Here is a 19542-nt window from a genome sequence, read left to right as displayed (position 1 = left end):
CCACAATGAAGAGAATTGTTCTAAGATATCTGGATCAGTAACTGATAGATACAGCACGGCTCTCATTTTTTCTTGATAGTAATTTTGGTAAATGGAAATCGTGTCCGTGTTCTGTGACACGAAATGGGAATTGTGTCCGTTTTATAAGTCACTGATCCACATTCGTGTCAAGATGGTATCAATCCGATCAAAGCAGTCCGATTGTTTGAATTGCACCTGTGGCCAACATGCAGGTTCCAGCCTGCTGGGATTCTTCTTCTTCGGGAACAACGGCTGAGCGGTCCAGAGAATGATTTACATCAAGTTCCATAGTGTAACTTCTATAGTTTTTAAGTGAAATGCTTGGCAAACGGATTTTCAGTTACTCTTCGTTCAGGCAGTTATGTTCGGCCAGAAACAGACAGTCCGAGTTCCGGGCTGTATTAAGGGGCTTCCCCACCAGTCGCTCCTGCTCCCCTAGTCAAATTAAGGATTTTTCGGGTTTTGGAATTTTCTAAAATTGGTCATATTTTTCGGATTTTTTTTTGCATATCACTGGCATCTCTCTTTCTAATTCGCGGAAAGTGGGCTACATTCGCGGTACTACATAGAGCCCTATTGAAAATATCGCTGGAACCGGTGCTCTTTCGAGAGGATTTTCACGTGAACGCACCATGTCGCCACCAATCAATTTTATGCGTCGATTTTATCTGGTAACCCTGGTAGATCAGCTATCAGAGCAGGATTGGAGCGCTTATCGCACCAATCAGCAATTGGTGCGTGGTGAATGTTTGACATCCCTCCCCTCTTTACAAAGTGGGGCTCCCACACAAAATCTAGGCTAATTTCATCAAAACTAGGATAGATTTCCAGCAATTTGAGCCAAATTAAGTGGTCGCGAGTTTTGCCATCTATCCAACGAGAAGCGAGAAGGGAAACCGATCAGATATGTCACCGGAAAGCCCGATCATCTGAGGAGCAACGAGAAGCAAGAAAAAGTAACACATCGAGACCTCGATGACCTTGTTTGAATATCGAAAGGATCAATGGAAACGCTTTTGAGTGCATCAGGAAAGTGAAATGTGAAAGTGATGTACTTGCATCACATTTTCGTGATCAATTTTTGGCCAACAGTACTACTTACATATCTCAAAAAACGAACCATTTCCACGCCACGCCGGGTACCTTGTGATAGTAGATTAGAAACACTAGTAGTTACGCTTTGTTCTTATTTCTTTTAATTCACATAATTGCTAACCGAGGGTAGAGCCGTATAGTGTACAGTAAAAAATCGGGTTTCACATTAACGTTACATAGGACGTACATATTAAAAAAGGGGAACGTACTAGGCGAGCAGTGTGGTACCTTACGAATAACTACGGATAGTGTGTGGTGTGATTAGAGCAATTATTTTGTACTCTCGCCCATCCTTCGTCACTTCCGTACTATTCGCTAAAGGATTAGGAAAGACAAACGCGTTCACGAAGGAAGGGAATAATTTTATTATCATTGGCTTCTCTACATGCGGCCAACCGGGATGGCTTCGTGCGCTCATCGATGGTAACTTAGGTGGGCACGCGCATTTAAACTAACCCAAAGTCGCATTTCGCCAAGCGCGGTCGGGTGACAAATGTTGCTTCGTTCGATCGTTTGCAAATAAATACTAACACGGTAACATTGTTTTGATAGTTTGTTTGTGAAAGTGGGCAAAAGTAAGGTACAGGGTTTGGATAGTTAGGCAACGTTACGGTAGGTTTGACTACGCACGCAGTTTTTACAATTACAATCTTGAGATCAATTTCAACTGAACCCTCGCGAAACGCGTACGGTCAATGCGGTAATACGGATAAATGTTACGTGGTATGGTGGGAACGTTGAAAACAGCAACTTACGCAGGACTTTAATTTGAACAACAAAGCGACCGAGCGACTCCACGTGTAGAAAAGGTAAATTATTTCAATAACTGCTGTTTACGAATAAATACGAGCTTAAAGTTACAAGTTTACTGTATGGAATCATGTAAACGACACGTTAAATGGTAGGAGCTCTACGTTAATGTAAATTACACACTTTCGGCGAAATAGTATCTTAAACATTCGATGGTGACAAACGAGCTTGTCTCATGTGAAGGATTACATCTAAAGCTATCTGATAATTTTCCGTTTGCCACCGCATCGTAGTGAGTAACCTTCTTCGGGTAAGCTGGAGCTTTTCTTACAACCGTACATTCAATATTGACCCTCCTGAAAGTGCGTCGCCGACGTGACGTTGGCGGACTCCACAATGTCCTAACGCTGGTCTGTCCAACCGAAAGCCAGCTACTATTTGAGCGACAAATGAGGATTGTGGGGGTGAAACCCAATTGATCGCGACCGACCGTCAGGTGTTAAATACTTTTGCTATTTTGTGTCTCTCCTGTCGCCCCCGGAGGAGCAGCTACTGCTCGCTCGGAGCAGCCAGTGTACAAGCGGGTGGACTAAATTTGTATCTTAAATAACACATTTTTCTGTTTATTTTCTAAAATACCGTTCGTGTCATGTTTGGGCGTGGGCGTGGAGTGCAGGATTGTTGCCCGTAAAATTGTTGACGCAGTGACGCAGTGACACCTCGTAGAGTAAAACTAAGTCGCGCGGCTAAGTTTTCGGCGACGATTCGTCACTCGGCGTCGTTCGGCGGGCTATGAAACGGTTTGGGTATTGCGCGAGTGGAATGTTTATTTTGGGTATTAACATTGTGCCACTAAACAGCTTTAATCTTTCGTTTCGAGTGTTGCAGAACACATTAACACGCACTGCCGACCGTTTTACTACACATTTGTAATTCGACACTGTGTGATTCGACTCTGTGCCACGTGTTTGCACTGAACGGAAGTAGAGAGAGAAAGAGAGAGATAGAGAGAGATAGAGAGAGATAGAGAGACAGAGAATAAGAGAGTTTGGGCTTTGATTCACCAATTCGAAGCTGGGTGAAGTACACGTCGGCCGACTTCTCCATTTGAATCAATTCTAAGAACAAACTTCAGTACTTTCGAAGGGCGCTCTTGTTTTTTAGTTAGCGACGACGCTACTTCTTCAAAATCGAAATTATTTGTCTAATGTTTTAACTATTTATTTTTTGGTAAATGTCGCTTCATGTGAAGCGCTAGGTGATCACTGCGGGCGAAGCTGCGTTCGCAGACGATGCACTTGAACGGCTTGGCGCCGGTGTGCTTGCGATAGTGGCGGGTCAGCTCATCCGATCTGGCGAACCGCCACTCGCACTCGGGCCACTGGCAGGTGTAGGGTTTTTCACCTGAAACGAGAAGCAGAACGCATTCATTTATTTCCGCACTACCATGTATACATCATTTCTTATGGATTTAAATAACATCATAAAATGGCAACAAATTGAAGCGATGGAGAACATAAAAGTATTCCGAATTTCGGTAACAAAACTTGGCCCCCATGCTAAAACAGAGAAGTCCCGCAGTCGTGACGTTCCCGGACCACAGATAATTTGATTTTACTTTTTATTTGATCATCTGTGAAATAATGACTATTCCGTAAGGATACTAGGCTGTTGAATAGGTTCGTATGGTCGATAAGAAAAACACATTTTTATGGTTTGACATATACTTTATTATTCAGCATAGCCTTCCTGAATACACTTGTTCCAACTAGACTCCAATTTGTGAATTCTATCCCCGAAGTGAAACACTGGAACGTCTTCAAAATACGCGTCTGCAGTTGTTAAGAAGGTCATCTTTTGATGGAAAACGCTTTTCACGCATGATTTATTTTTGGGTCTGAAAACAGATGAAAGTAGCTAGCGGCCAAATCTGATGAATACGGTCGATACTCCAACAATTCGAATGCGGCGAAAATTTTGCACACAGCTTTCTGAAACAATGAAACAATAAGGCATAGAAGTGCTCCCCACAAATGACTTTGAAAAATCATAACAAATATTTAGTATCGATAGGTGAACTACAATTTAAAGGTATCTAAGATATATAATACTCTTTTATCCAAAGTTATCTTCAAAGCTCAGTTTTACGGTTTACATACAGTAATAAGTAACTGATTATTGCGAATGTTATTTTGGCCAAGTAGATGATGCTGCAAAGCCAACAGACAGTCCGTCGGAGGATAATTAGAGTCTGTTGAAGTTGAATTCTATAATATTTTATACCTCGTGCAAGAGCCTGATCAAAGGAATAAATTTTACGTTTATAGACATTTTTATCACTCAAAAAACAGGGGTTTGCTCTATGTTTTGTCTTTATCGAATATTAATTCATTGTGGTTCATTTACAATGTAAACGTAGCTTTCGGATCTCGAAATTATCGAAAGCACCATCGTATTTATTTAGAGTGAGATTTAGTAGAAACCCTGGTCCTAATCCTAGTTTTTGTCAACATGCACCACAAGTTTATAGAATTCCGGGCTTTTACTAGCCAAATATGTAAACAGATTTCCCAATGAGTGAGAATGTTCTTTATTGCGTCTCATTCTGCAACCAAAGTGCATTATTTTTGCACCTCGAACGATGCCACGAGAGTGTAAACCTAGGCTCATGTAGGAACCTCTCTACGAGCAGTCGGACGAATGGTCCCTTGGACCGGGCAGGCAAACTGGACTTCATGTTTATGCGGCCGAGATCGGAAGCGAACCCGAGAAGGTTTGATTTATGTAAGGGTACTTTTTCTATGACAGCTTGAGCTTCTGGCCCGCACAGTGTGGAATGTTTGTTCAGAAGCAACCAAGGTCTAAGTGAAGTAGCAAGCGCTACCATTGAACAGCCAGTTTTCTCATGGCCTTTCGTGGCTGAGATTATCATATTTTACCCAAAACAATTGCGAAGAGTGAACTCAATGTTTGAGATTGCTTAATGGTGATACGGAACAGTTTTCGGCAACTTTGTAATAATTTTTTATTTAAAATTCTGTGAAGATTAATTTCAGTGTTTCAGACAGAAAAGTAAGCTAATCGTTTGATGTTGCAGTTGTAGATAAATAGGACTTTTCCGTTGTTTCATGAGGGATTGAGTTATTTGAGCAAACTTAAAAGACTATAAAAACGCCGCCGGGTGCAAGTGACGCTTATGGTGCCGGTGTTTTCAACGGATTTAACGTATTGCACTTTGTTTTTTTTTCGGCGATTAAATGAAAAATGGTCGTTCTCTATTTATCTATGTTAATTTTAAAAAGCTCATTTTTGAAATTTACATATCCCTAGTCATACCACGACATCTAAAGCCACTCCAAGCACCACAGAGATCGAAAGGGGACTAGGGGAGCCTAGGTTTTCAAAGTATACGCATGGCGCATAGCGTACCGTGATTTAGTACTCGTTTTCGTCGGGCCTGAAGGAGGACAAAATCCAGGCCGCCCGCCTGGCTTCATCAATTATCTTTGGACAATGTATAATCAACACGCCTCTGGCTCATGTCGAAGGCGAAAGGCGTCATCGTCATCAGCGTTGACATGTTATGCGGCCCACGTACCAGCACCAACGTTTGGTGTTGGTACGAAACAAGGAATTGTTTCGCATAAACTTACTCATTACGGGGCCAATGTTATGCATATTAACGGGCACCGAGCAAGAAGCGAGAAAGAGTGTTTGGGCAGCATACTGCACGTTGCCGGTGCTGGCTAATTGTTTGTGCAGAATTATTACTGAGTGCGATGGAACGCGTAAACGGTGACATCCATTTGCGGTGGCGGAGATTAAAGAAAGATCATCATTAATCATAGGAAAATATCTTCTAAATTATCTGCACAGGCTCAACTAAAACTCTAAAAGTTAAGTCCTACCATGGTCTAACGGCAGTCTCTTGGACGTAAAACTTAACAGTATTTAAAACAGTGGCCAATTTCAAAACTGTATTTAGTTCACACCATTGTCGTGAAAACCAAGCACAGCACATTATAACATAATGTTTTTTGGATACTTTTCTTTGGATATTCTTTTATAGATACACAATGCCACCATCTACTACAAGTCCAACCAGAACTTGGCCCATGTAGATGATACGGAGAGATCGAAGATCGAAGGCCTTGCAGCGGATACAGACAATCTCGTACCATGTACTCGTGACGTACGGATAGAGTAACCGAAAGTTCGAAGACGTCTCGAGCTACACCTATCTGGGGTCAAAGGTAAGCAATAACAACGATATAACAAAATAGATTTGCGCTTCGCCAACAAGTTATTCTACAGTCTGAAGAGCACCTCGTGTCGAGACGGTCGGAGGTGGAGTTATTCTTTATGTACTTAGTTAATGTGATACATACTAAAGCACAATTCGCCGATATAAACATATCAAAGTACTAAGAGTTCAATTCTGACTTTTATGTGGTAAAGTGCTTATGAAAACGGGCCAATTAAGTATTGTCGGTCAATTCATAGAGTCAAATAGATTATAGAGACATCGCAGAGCAGGAGTAAGCAAGATTGCCAAGTGCTCATATCAATTGCCACGTTCAGTGCGTAGTACATTATCAAAAATGTTACCCTGTAAGACCCTGCTTACCGATACCATTATCAACTGTGTGGTTGTAAGGGTACGCACGACACTACCTGTCAAAAGGGTCGGCCCAAAAAGGTTTGACATGCCCGATCTTGAGAAAGCTTAGTCAACAAACGGATTACAGTTACCGAACCTTTTCAAAACACCAAAAGCAAGAACATTAGTGTGCAATTAGTTTTTGCAACGAAGGGGACATTCTTGAGGCACGCGAATTGCGCCATAGGGGGATAGTTACATACTAATTTCTCATGCGGAAGCCACGCGGATCAGTTTATTATATTCACAGCAGGAAAGCAATGACGTGAGGCGATATGCATGCCTTCCCTGCAAGGTATCGTGTCTAGCTGAAAGCTGCCCAGTCGATGGTCGGGCTGGCCTTGGTCGCTGCCTGGCGCTTGGCGCTTGGCGCGTGAGCAACGCGAGCTGGCGGGCGAATTGCAGCGACCTCGCCATGGATTGTGCGATACATTTTTTGCAACCACTTTGGCGTTCCTTTGGCAACTATTCATATTAAGAGGCACGTTAGTTGTCTGTCACTCATCGATTATTTATAGTGGTGCGTTTTTTTGCGTTGCTTCTCCCATGTCGATCGATTGTCGCTGAGTTCTCTACGCAGCCCGATACTAGAGTCTTCCCAGCGCACCTTCAAGAAACGAATTCCGTCACGGATTCCGTCGGCCTCTCGAGTATTGGATGCATGCGAGGAGCAATTTGTGGGCTAGGAACCACGAGAGAAACATTTTGTTTTGATCGGTGGCGTCAAACACATACATCAAACTAATCGATAGGTTCAATTGTCCGAATGGTGTACAAAAGTGTAAAAAATGTAAATGTAATGCATCTGCTATTGGGCTCACTTTTCAATGAAATAAAATCCCATCGTCTGCCATTTGACGCCACTAAGAACTATTGCGCCAAACAGGGTCAGCCACAATGCAGTTACAGCTACAGGCTCTTTATTACAAAATTATCCACTTTTTAATGCATTCGATTGAAATTATGTTTTTGTGCAGAAGTTTCGGCGCCTTACTCGAGCCTGAGCAATAATAACGTCCGCCAAGGCTCGTGGAAAATTTAAAGATGTGTTTTTCTTTCGTAGAATTCAGGTCATGATACTAATCAGATTATGAAGAATACTTTGGCCGTTGCGTACCTTGCATTGGTGCATTCAGATATCTTCTTCTGCAATCATTCGTATGCAACAGGGTAAAGCGAAGAAATCGAGAAGAAAGATAGACGCAGAGAAACGATGAAGCAATTACCTGCTACGAAAGACAGGCTGTGCTGGTTTGTGCTTGATAGCCAACGAGTTTTCTCCACAGATCAGTCAGTCTCGTTTACATGTAATGTTTTATAATTATGATAAATTGGGTATTAATTCCACACGATTAATTAACTACTGGTTTACTATTCATTGAAAACGAAAAGTGAACGATCATCGGTCGATTATTGCAATTAATTGCGCTTCGTTCGACGTGATGTTAGAAGCGTACCGTAAAACAAATACTAATAACGAAATCTACGATAGATTCATTGAGTTCCAGATGACTGTAATATCTCCATGACATCGATTTCGATTATGTGTTACACATTTCTATTATAGAAAACTATAACCTTCACTCTATTTGATGAAAACATACTCGTAGAAACGGTGGTAGCGTAGTTGGCAGATTCCTGTTGGCGAGCATTTTTAGGTTTGAGTTATTGAAATAATTTAATAATTTACAATGAAACAATTTGACGGTTTTATTTAAACATTGTTAAATTTGTCCGTTTACAAAACGAAGACTAATAATGTAATAATACTAATAATTACAAGTCTTTTCCAGTTCCGGGAAATTTTCTTGGAAGTTTCTATAGCTTAAAAACATTTTTTCATTATAAAAACGATCATGAATGGAAGAACTATTGAGTATCTAAAAATTAAAGACGTGGTAAAACACTTATGCAAACAACGCTATTGTAATCCAATTTCATGGTGATGAAGCGGAACTTTCAGCACTTTTTTCAAGCAGAATGTGGTAAATCGAACACGTTTATAAATCCCGTGTATTAACCGCTAAATATGTAGAAAGCGCGTAAACTTTAGCGTGAAGCAAATCTTTCGGAAAAAAAACTCTACGTGGGGAGAAAAATGAAACGGGATCCACTGTGTGGTACAACGAACGTAAGAATTCACCTGGCATAAGTATAGCACCTCTCGCATGGAGAGCCGGATCACATAATCACACTTTAAACAACCATAAATATGACGTAATTTACGGTTATGGACTTAAGAAAAATCCCCCTCTGGTCACTTCTGTTCTGCTTCCCGATTCTGTGTGTAAGAGTCTGCGCCGAGCGCGACGGCGGCATGCTGGGTGTCCTCCGGATAGACCGAAAAGCGTAAGTGTTCTGTTGAATGCAGAAAAGCTGTATGGTCAGCTAGATTTTTAGGCACCATAAACACCACCGGGCCCGGTATGGTTGGTCATTTTATGGGTTATAAAAAATAATTTATACATCGATAAGGTCGGATTTCCTCTGAACAACGCGAACGCAAAACCTCAGAGGAGGCAGTAAAAAACAGGAAGAGACTTCGGGTCACAACAACGGAGCACAATATTCGTTGTTTGATACAACATGAAGCATCTTATATGCTTCGCACGGGGATCTAAATAGTTCGTGCGGAACAATTGAATTTAATGAATATTCAAAACGTACGTTTTAATATAAAAGTGAAATAGTTATTTTAATTCAATGTCTAAGGGTTTTCTTTTACATGTTCATGAAAGTTAAGCTTGCAGAACACTGCTTACCTATGACCGAGACACGACGGGCAACAATGTGTGCCAATTGTGTGTTTGCTGAATTTGTATCAATACCTTTATGGAGGCGATCCGCAATGTAAGTGAAACCCGCGACGTTGGCCACCCTTCATCGCTGAATTAGTTAACCGTTTAGGTAATTTATGAATGTTACACACCAAGGGACCAGCAACTCCAGCCGTGACTCATTACATGAGCCACATCATCACACCAGCTTGCCACAGAGTCCTGGTGGGGCCCGTAATGGAATTTGCTAAAATCATCAATCAGATTTTTTTCTTTCATTTCGCCACCCTAGCCAGGCGTGTGGAGGCGTTCGTCTGGCGGTGCAGCGCCCGAGGCCGCCACTGGCGTGAGCTAAACAATCAGCAAACGGTGATCAGAACTGTGTGCACTGACAATGTCTTGTAGGCGTCAGGCTAATCCCATCTTCCAGGCACTCGAAAAGTACGGCAAGTACCGGCCGGATACGTGCAGGTTTCGAATCGAAACTAACGCTCTCCGACCACGACCAGATCTTCGACCCTACTCGCCCCACTCGGGTCGGGACGGTGTGTGATGCACAGCTTCTAACCAGTATTAGCAACGAAAAACAGTCATCTGGCTTGACAGCCCGCAGCAGACGAGCGGACAGGCTGCATAGATGTTGCTGCGCGATCGAAGATTAAAACACCTACGAACCCGGTAATCAGACGCGAACGTTTGCTTACTTCAGTGGCTACCCCCTTGCGATGGGGCTTTTCTTCTGTAATATGATATCATTAGCAGTGTAGTTAGCTGTAGCAGAGTTGCCTTCTCGCGAGCAGCACTAATCGGACGGTTTTGACATTCGCGCGGGAAGACTTACCGGCCCGGTACGACAACACCGGGTTAAACTGCATTCGGGGTCTAATGTGTGCAAATCAATAATTGTTACCCGTCTGCAGGGCGAAGAATGTGCTGATTGCTTGGTGTGGTTACAGATTACATGACATGGCGGGTCACGAATGAATCACGTATTCAGATATTCGCACACTCCTGGAGACATTATTCCCACAATGTACAATCTTTTGAATTCTGAATCTATGTCTTTCAATCGGCGATATTCTAACTTAAAATAATTTAAAATGAAGCCATGTCTATTAGTTAGTAATATAGTTTGAAAGGTACGTTCTTCCTCTTTCGAACGCACTCGATTTCATGCAAATCGGATGACAGACTAAAACATTGTACACGTTTGTATGTTTGTAACCGTGCTACAGCTGCATGAATCGCTGGAATGATCCTTTCTTGGTCAATTTGGGCTTAGGAAATAGGAAATAGTCACATTGTGACAGATCAGGCAAAACCGGAGGCTGGTTAATGACACAAATTGATTTCATATTCCAAAAACTCCTTGACTTCGACGATCTAGTGAATTTTCGTGTCTGCCTATACGACTTGTATTCAGGTCTTACTCGTATAATTCTTAACTATAATCGAATTCAGTACTTCTAAAACGTACGAACGGGAAGAGGAACTCTGATCAAATGGATTGAAATTGACTCTAAAAGTGAATGTAAAAAAATTTGATTTAAAAAACATCTCGATAAAATTGAAATAATAAAATAATAAAATAATAAATTGAGCTTCAGAAACGCAAAGCGGCCCGTGCTGCACCACCAGAAGCACTGGTAGTGATATAACATCACGCCTGCAGTTGACGCAAAACGGTGCCATTCCCGGGGGCTCACGAGCGGCGCATTCCATGGACGAAAGTAACGCTATCGGCCAATTACAAGTGCTTCGAAAACGCCCTGTTTTGCTACCGTCAATCAAACGGACAAAACGGCGTTGGTACGACGTCTTTTGGGCGAAACATTGCGCGCTGTGCCGTAAAGTACGCAACGTCCAGCAACTGGAGAGAAAATCGAGTTTTGTTCTTCGGAAGCGTAAGGCGAGTTCACGCTCAAGAGCTTGCCAAGGGGCATGAAATGAAATGGAACAGGTTCCGAAAAAAATAAACTTCGCTTCCACCGGCAACAATATGGGGATGACTTTCACTCGAAGCCCGACGAAATCGCAAATTCGTAAACACTCGCCGCGAGAAGGCTCCTGGTAACGCGCTTAAGGGAAGCTAAATTGTTAACGAAGGAAACTGAGGAAAGTAGTGCCGCAAGTAGTCCAATCTGTCCAACTTATTCCATGCCTGATACCGTAATGTAGATTTTGCAAATGTAAAACGTCGGTAATGAAATCGAGACCGGTAGTAGCACAAAATGTACCAAATTGTTTTGATGTAGATCTGGAAACGGTGTCGTCTAATGCTATATTTGATTTTTGGCAAAATCCTGCAACTTCCACCATTTTTATATAAGTTTATCTCTTTATCACTGTATCGTATACAAAGGGAACATTTGACAGTTGATTGACGAACATCAAAATAATCCTTACTCTAGGTTCCCAGTAAATGTTTGAAATTGAGGTGGTATAAGGACTAAGCGATTTAGATGACACAAGTTTCGTCTGATGAGATAAAACTGTTGTTACCCTTGAATAAACTTTATGTTTAACTTTTTTTTGTAAGGCGTAAACGTTAGTAATAAAGTAAAAATAAACATATTAACATAAGAACACAGCAGATAAGTAGACATTGGACACATCAAGTTTTCGTACATGTTACATCGCAAGAGTGTATCAATACGACAGTGTAAATCTGCTAATCACCTAGATTATGGTGTCTGTTAATTTTTTGATGTAGTACATGTTATTATTACTGTTTAACATTACTTGGCAATCGGTCAACAAACTAATCCATGGAAGTGTGCACTAATTAGTTTGGAACAAGTCAACTAACATTGGTTTGACATTGCGACAAAATATTTTTGAATTAATAATGAACCCCATACATTATCTAGACTCACAAACAAACGCATGCGAATATAGATTTCGATATTTCAATCGTCAATCGCCTAAAACCCATCTTCGTCCTCCATTCGTCAGTTGTTTGTTGAAAAACACATATCACTCCTTATTTTAAAAAATTCACTCACCGGTGTGTATTCGTTGATGGGCCTTCAAGTGCGAACTTTTGGTGTACACCTTCGTGCATCCTGAAAACATGATCAGAAAAAAACCAATTTATTAAATTTGAAAATAGGAAAATTATATTTCATCACATTCGTCGATACGATCAATCCAATCCAATCAACCGACGAATAAAGAAATAGCAAAGAAAAATCCGATCGATAATTGTGAACTTTCCATACGCTCTATTGTTTTCGATTGTTCAGGCATTGGGACAGGGATGGCTAGGGGTTCGAAAACAGTGTATGACATCCATCGATTTGTTGACACGATGCTGTACGGCGTCACAGTGACAACGCTTTCCACAAGCCACCACCTAGCTAGCCGATCAGACCGTTTGGAGCACATTCTGATCGTGTAAAACTGTATCAGTAGCAGTCCGACTGTTTCCCATTACACCTGGAGGTGGCTCGTACCCTGGTGTTCGCCCCGCAAATGAAAAGCACCTCAAGTGGTTGATTTAGAGCCTGAAAGGGCTGAAGCGCATTGTGCAGTGGCAGTGGGGCAGCGGCAGTGGGGCAGCGCCAGTCTAAACGAAGTAAATTGCGCGCGAAAGAAGAAACCGAAGGAGCCCGTTTTCTCCCATCTTAATAAGGAGTAGCCGTCCGCCCGGGGGCAAAGCTGTCGAAGCTCTCGATCGCTCGATGACAACTTTTTTCAGCAAAGAATCCAGTTGCTCATAACTTGATTGCAGCGCCCTCGATCGCGTGGCACCTCTGCTCGATTGTTAAAGACGGGCAAGTTAGACGTAGAGATGAAATGCATGTTGACGTTGGCTGTAAAAGCCGTTTCGATGCAGAATTAAATGGCGATCGAGAAAAAAAAGCAAAATCAACAACCCGGCATGATACCGGCGCCGCCAACGGTGCCTGCCTGCCTGCGAACGAACGAATTATTAAACATTATTACGTGATAGATCTTGATTAACAATTATACACTTCACAGAGCTGCAGCTGAATGGGCAGTAAGGCAAACAATTACCGGCACCGCAAACACAGTTTATCGGCGTAAGTGCGTAAAGGCCTCACCTCAACGCAGCCACGATCCGGCCAGTTGAGCATTGATATGTCCCTAGTCGATTCTATATTGCCCGGTTTGTCGTTCATTTATTTAATTAGAGAAAGTATTTACGCACTTCGTTAGCGGCCCCGGTAGGGCCGTGGCAATAGGAAACGAAAGCCCATGAAAAAATCGTCGTAGGTCTCACCGCCTATCGTCGAAGTGTTCGACAGTGTCGACCCACATTAGAACTTCGGGCTTGACTGACTGGCTTTGCGCATCATTAATTGTAAATAGGTAAAGGGCTACGCACACGCGCTCTGGTGCCAAAGAAAATCTTATGAAAAAAATAATGTAAAACAATCGATAAGAAAATCATAAAACTCGGCTCATAAAACGAAAATACACTTGCTTTCATTCAGTAAGAATATTTTTCTTTAACTTTCTTTTCTTTCAGTAGTAATAGTAGAATTATTAGAAGTTGAGTTTCGTCAAAGCCCCAATCTCTTGTAGCAAAAGGAATGGAGAATTGAGCTAGAGTTTGTTAAAAAACTGGGAGAGAGTATAGGTAGAAGTGCACTTTTAAGGACATTTGGGCAGTCGAAGGGACTCCGGCGAACAATTCAAACTTGAAAATGCAAAAGTTTATAATGCATTTGAATTAGAATTCACGAAACCACTACAATGGCAATGAACCAATAAGTTTAATATTTCAGGAAATTTTGATCAAAAAGCGATCAATCTACTGACTTCGTATTGGCTTCCATTTGTGTTTTTGACATGCGAAATTCGCGGGGCCGGCTTAGGGGCGTTGTTCCTTCTCCGACATAGCAAGTGACATGCGCACTGATACTGAGGACCACTCCACCCAGTACTGAGAGTGTGTGTGTGTGTAAAAAGTATGCAAAGTTTCGGCAGTCCAATGATTTGTGAAACAAAAGTTTAAAACAATTTACGTTCGATCGGATGGCTAAAATCGGATCGGGTTTAATATGAACTGCTAATTTAAAATTAAACGAATCTATTTTACCGAAAACTCTTTTGAGCTTTGGATTCAATTTTGGTTCAGCGTTGCATCATCTAGTAGTTTTGGAGCATAATCTGGTTAATTTGTGGACTCGTAAAATATTTTCCTTCTCCCAACGTTTACAAACAACCAAAGATTGTCGACTCTTAATTCACGATGCTACTTACGCTTCTTTATTATTTGTTTTAAAATGAGTGCTTTAGGAGGCGTAAATCCTAGCCCTTATTTTATACTTTTGAAAGCATTTTTACACGCTTTCCAGCAATGCTGCAATACCGACCATCAAGACGTATTCCTCTTTAATCCAACTTAACCTCACTTGACGCTGTCCGGTGAAAAATAACAAATTGAATGAGTCGTGTAACTTCTCGCAATAACAAGTGTTCGTAGTAGCCAGTGCACCTCTCCTACAGTAAAATTCGTTGTCTCGGCATCGGGAGGCACTTCGAATATGGAAGGTTCACACCCAACACCGAAACGTCACCGATATGGTCTGCCGTGGACCGTCGCTCCATCTCTAACGTGACTGTTTGAGGAGGAATGAAGATAATTATCGTTTCCATATAGCAGCGCGCGCCGGCGTGGAGATTTTCACTACTGCCTCCACACAACCTGATCTGTTTCGGAAACGGTAACACCTATATAACATCATAATCAGGTAGAAAGATAATTGAACACCGCGCCAATGTCTTAATTGTATCGCCGCGCAGCGTTTTCTTTTCGTGTCTGGTGACGTGTATGAAGGGCTGCTGCAATCAATGCTAGGCTACCAGATAGGATCGTGTGAAACGCCTCCGATCGTGCCCTGCGAAGGCAATTGCGAACAATTTTTCTCACATTCCCAGCCCTGGACCCCGTTTATGGATTTACAGCCGTGTGACATTTGTACACTGCTGGACCGTGTGCATGAAGATTCGAAGTTGTCGGTAATCTGGCTTGTGGATCTTCCGCGGCCCATATAGCGAAACTGTCTCCAAGTCGCTCTGGCCTGACCAAACATCATGACAAAACTTGGACCCAAATTTGACGGCCGGCGGGCAGCGAAAAAAGGCGACGCGTTTAAGGGGCAAAACGAGGAAGCTCCACGTCACGCTCTCTTAATTGGTCCCGTTGCTTGGGGATAAATTGACGTTCGATGGAAGTCTTCGGTTTTAGAACGAGACAGTGTTGTTGGCTACTGGCCACTGGAAACTGGCCGAAGGCGTACTTGGTATGGGCGATTTAATTAGCGTGGCTGTGGGCCCATTAGGGTAGTGAATCTTATTCCGAAGTTGGGAGTTACGCCGATTTGGATCACCCTTGCCGTGATTGTACCGTGGCTGATACCGGGGAATGGACGCAAGAAAACTTAGCCACACTAAGTTCTCTGGTAAAATTATCTTCAACAGCGCCTGCTTGGTTGGGAAACGTCAGAAAAATATGCTTTGTTTGACATTTGCACATGGTTTTTGCAAACAGAGTTGAATAATGTCCAAAAACTACTTGAAAAATGAGTCGAAAATCCATGTGTTTTCTAAGGAAAAAAACGCGTCGTTATGTCACTACGAAATCGCATAGAATTCCTGGCTGTAAGCTTAATTCTCAACCCACCCTGATCAACTGTTGATCCAAAGCCAGAGTCTTGAAGTTACATAGTGGCAAGACCAAGACGTTGTCAAAGTTCGTCAGGTCTTTCTGCTCGATTTGACCCCTTGTCAATATTAAACTCTAGCTCAGACTAAGTATACAGAAAATAGCAGTAATATCGCCCCAAATCTGAGTAAACTTATGGAAAGAAAAAAACCTTCAATGCGAGAATTTCGATGTAACAAGGAGAACATGATGCCAAATGGTCCCTTATTCCTGGATTGAAAATAATTTGAAGAACCGCTGGTTATCCACACCAACTAAAGCAGTATGGTCCAGGCGTTGCTACTTGGGAACTACAATAGTCTCCGGCTACTTACCGATAAAATCACAGTGGTGTATCCTCCGTTTCTCCAGCTCGGGATTGTTGCGTCGATTGTAGCGACCCGCAATGTGCTTCACCATGGTCGCATTGCTGAGCACACTACTGAGGCTGTGCACCGCTGACGTTGTCCGTTTTGACCCGGAACCGCGGCCATTTGCCATCGACGCCTTACTGGCAGCACTTCTGCCACCCGGCGGCCGTCCACCAGTTTCGTCGGCCCGACTTCCGGCCCGTGCGTAACCAACGTGCGTGCTGACCCCGACCCCGTCTCCTGCCGTAGCTACTAGATCCGCCGCACTTGGATTTGGCTGCGGGCCGTTGGATTCTGGCTGCGTCAGGGACGAATGGTGCAGCTGATGGAGCTGAATCGTCGGAGGAACGACAACGGACGGGCCAAGGCCCAGGATGCTCTCCTGCCCATGGTGGCCATGGAGATGATTTTGAGGAATAGCTAGCTGTTGCTGCTGCTGCTGGTACGGAGGGGGCGGAGTTCTCCGAGATGGATTCTGTGATGGATTAAGCACACCACACCATAAGCAACTAGCATTCGGGGAGTACTAGTTAGGTTCTGGGGGGAGAACTAACCTGCAAAGTGTTGCCCGGGCTTCCGGGATCCGAGTTGGGTGGCGTCAGCGGCGGAACGTACATTAGCCTCGAGAGTGGTGCGGGGCACATGGACGCACACTGCGAAGGCATGTACTTGCAGTGGTGATAAATCTGGCTGGGCGTCGCCTGGTTCAAGGTGACGCTTCGGGGCGCTTGATGCTGGGGCGGTTGCCAGTGGTAGTAGTTGTTGTTGTTGTGATTCACGTGCAAATACTGCGGGTGTTGGTGGAGTTGCTGTTGCTGTTGCTGCTGCTGTTGCTGCTGCTGCTGATGTTGCTCGGCGTGCAAATGATGCTGGGGATGGCAGAGCAGTTGATGTTCTTGAGTCAGCGTGTGTTGATGAAGAGGCTGCTGCTGAAGCTGCTGCTGCTGCTGGTGGGGATGCTGGCGTTGCGGAGAGAGGCTGGTGTGGTGCCGTGGGCTACCGGCACCGTCGGTCGTCTCCACCATGTATCCGTTCGGGGTTTGCTGAGGCTGACCGTGAACTATGCAGCTGTTGGGAGATGCCGACAAGTTTTGGGTGTAGCTCGGAACATGCTGTTGGAGGAAATTATTGCTTCCATTGTTGTTGCTGCCGTTGATGGCGGCGCCGGTGGCGGAAAGGTTACAGGAGGCATCAGCGTGCATGATGGTTTGGTGAATACTAGCGTTGCTATTAAGGTGGCTGTTATTGTTGTTGCTGTTGCTGTTGTTGCTGTTGCTGTTGCTGCTGCTGCTGCTGGTGGTGTTCCGGTGAAGGCTTTGCACTAGAAGGTAGCTCTTTTCGGTTTTAATCTCTAACGGACTGAGCAATGGCGAGGACAGGGGCTCTAAGAGCGCTTCGTCGGCCGCTTCCATCTTGACCTGGGGCGTACCGTTCATGCTGCCCAGCATGATGGCATTCTCTGGGTCGATGTTTTGTATCGAACTGGTGATATCTTCCCACAGCGGTGGCCGCAGAAAGGAGTCGTCCGGGTCCGGGCACAACATGTCCCGATTTTTGTGGCCTGGCGGGCGACCAGAAGCGGTAAGAATCGAATTAGCAACATTGAGGAAAAGTCAAATTGATTGAATGACCAAAACAAATGATCTTAAAACGAAAACGTGTAAATGTCCTATCTTTTCTAAAAGTGTCCAGATTTTCAGCAAAAACGATCGAAAAAGAAAATTAAATAAGGTCAACTCCGAATTTTCTACAGACTCTACGTTCTCGTTATATCGACTCTACAGCCAATCAACATTAGTTAGTCGTTTTTAGTGTCGGGTTATTTGCCTTTTTTGGTTTCGAAGTCTTGTCATAATTTCAGAGTCTTGTACAAAATTTAAGAGTTGCGTCGAAAAGTTTCTCAGCCACCCGGAACAGCATCTGCACCGATCACTTACCGATAAATAGTTCTTTGCCATACTGTTCGTAACTTAGACCGGCGTAACTAGACAGACCGGAGGACGGCACGGGCGAGTTTGGTTCAGGGTGATGCTGCGTGCTGGGCACAACATCCAGTTCGAGGTTAGATTCCAATTTTTGCAAGCGCCCCATCAGCTCATTCCGAAATTCTAGTTCCGCTGACTGTAATTGACGTGGAGAGGGAATAGATAAAGGACAAAACTTAATCGACATAAATTCGCCTTACGGTTACTTATCAAAACAGGGTAAATAAAACGCTCAACTCTGCCAAACCGTTGCCGCTTCGCTCGAAGAGCGGCAACACCAGCTTTGCCACAACACCGCACGCCAAACCGCAAAGATCAAGATCACAAATCGGCACCACGTGGTTTGCAGAGCAAGAGCAAATAGGTCAAGGATTAAAAACGCAGCAACCACGGCGTAGCTGCGGGTAATTACTATGGTTCCTATACCGATGGCTCTGTGTGGCTGCCGTAAAACTTGAACTCGACCAACGGTGGCGGTGGACTTCGTGGAGCCCCCAAACAACCACACTCTTTGGTGCTGCAAGATGCATAGTGCTACATTATTGACCATTAATTGCTCTACTATTCTTTATTTACGAATGGGACTGATTTCTACAGGACTTTCTGACGTGTTGAAAAATTTGGGTGTTCGGAAGAATCCTAGGGCACGAGCGTCAGCGGACTGGTGTCCGCTGGTAGAGTAGGAATTTCAAGGCTGAAGAATTTCAGGTCGCTCGCCGTACCGGGCTGTCACTGTACGGCTGTGGGACAAATAGTCGTAAACTATGGACGTATGTAGCACCCGTTGAAAGCTTACGCCGTGGAGCTTAGAGCTAGAGCATCAGCTAGATTTGGGACATATAAGCATTGGTAGCTCCCTGTACCCTGCTAACTCCCAAAAGCATGTGGACGAGCTCGGTATGGCGGGCTGCTAAGGCTGCAAGCAGCCCGGAATGGAACGGTAGGCAGACATTTGCCCAGAATGAGGTCACCGAGTCAGCACCACACACAGCTAAACAGAATATTGATCGACCGGTTGAATAGCCCCGGTTGGGCCGGCGAAGTGGCGACGTGTGACGTGTGTGAGTGTGGAGGGATTATTCATTGAGAGTGTTCTTACCCAGAACGGCGTGACAGTTGACCTAACCTAAAAACAACGCACAGAATATTACGCTTATGTTTTTGCAGGCCCCAACCAAGATGGGGATCCCCCGATCCGGGGACTGGG

General features: G+C 43.8%; 1 protein-coding gene across 1 annotated transcript in view; it reads right to left on the bottom strand.

Annotated features, from left to right (window-relative positions):
• Window positions 1-3082: 3082 nt before the first annotated feature.
• The window catches only part of LOC128278845 (dendritic arbor reduction protein 1-like), a 48963-nt gene continuing 32503 nt past the window's right edge, over window positions 3083-19542 (bottom strand). The window contains 7 exon segments of the mRNA XM_053017571.1: window positions 3083-3270; window positions 12309-12368; window positions 16315-16825; window positions 16905-17177; window positions 17596-17682; window positions 17685-17911; window positions 18288-18471. Of these exon segments, the coding sequence (XP_052873531.1) occupies window positions 3083-3270; window positions 12309-12368; window positions 16315-16825; window positions 16905-17177; window positions 17596-17682; window positions 17685-17911; window positions 18288-18471 (1530 nt within the window).

This window comes from Anopheles cruzii, chromosome 2, assembly GCF_943734635.1.
Source record: "Anopheles cruzii chromosome 2, idAnoCruzAS_RS32_06, whole genome shotgun sequence".
NCBI classification, from domain to species: domain Eukaryota; kingdom Metazoa; phylum Arthropoda; class Insecta; order Diptera; family Culicidae; genus Anopheles; species Anopheles cruzii.
Note: the sequence above shows the minus strand (reverse complement) of the source record. Positions and strands in the feature narration are given on the sequence as shown.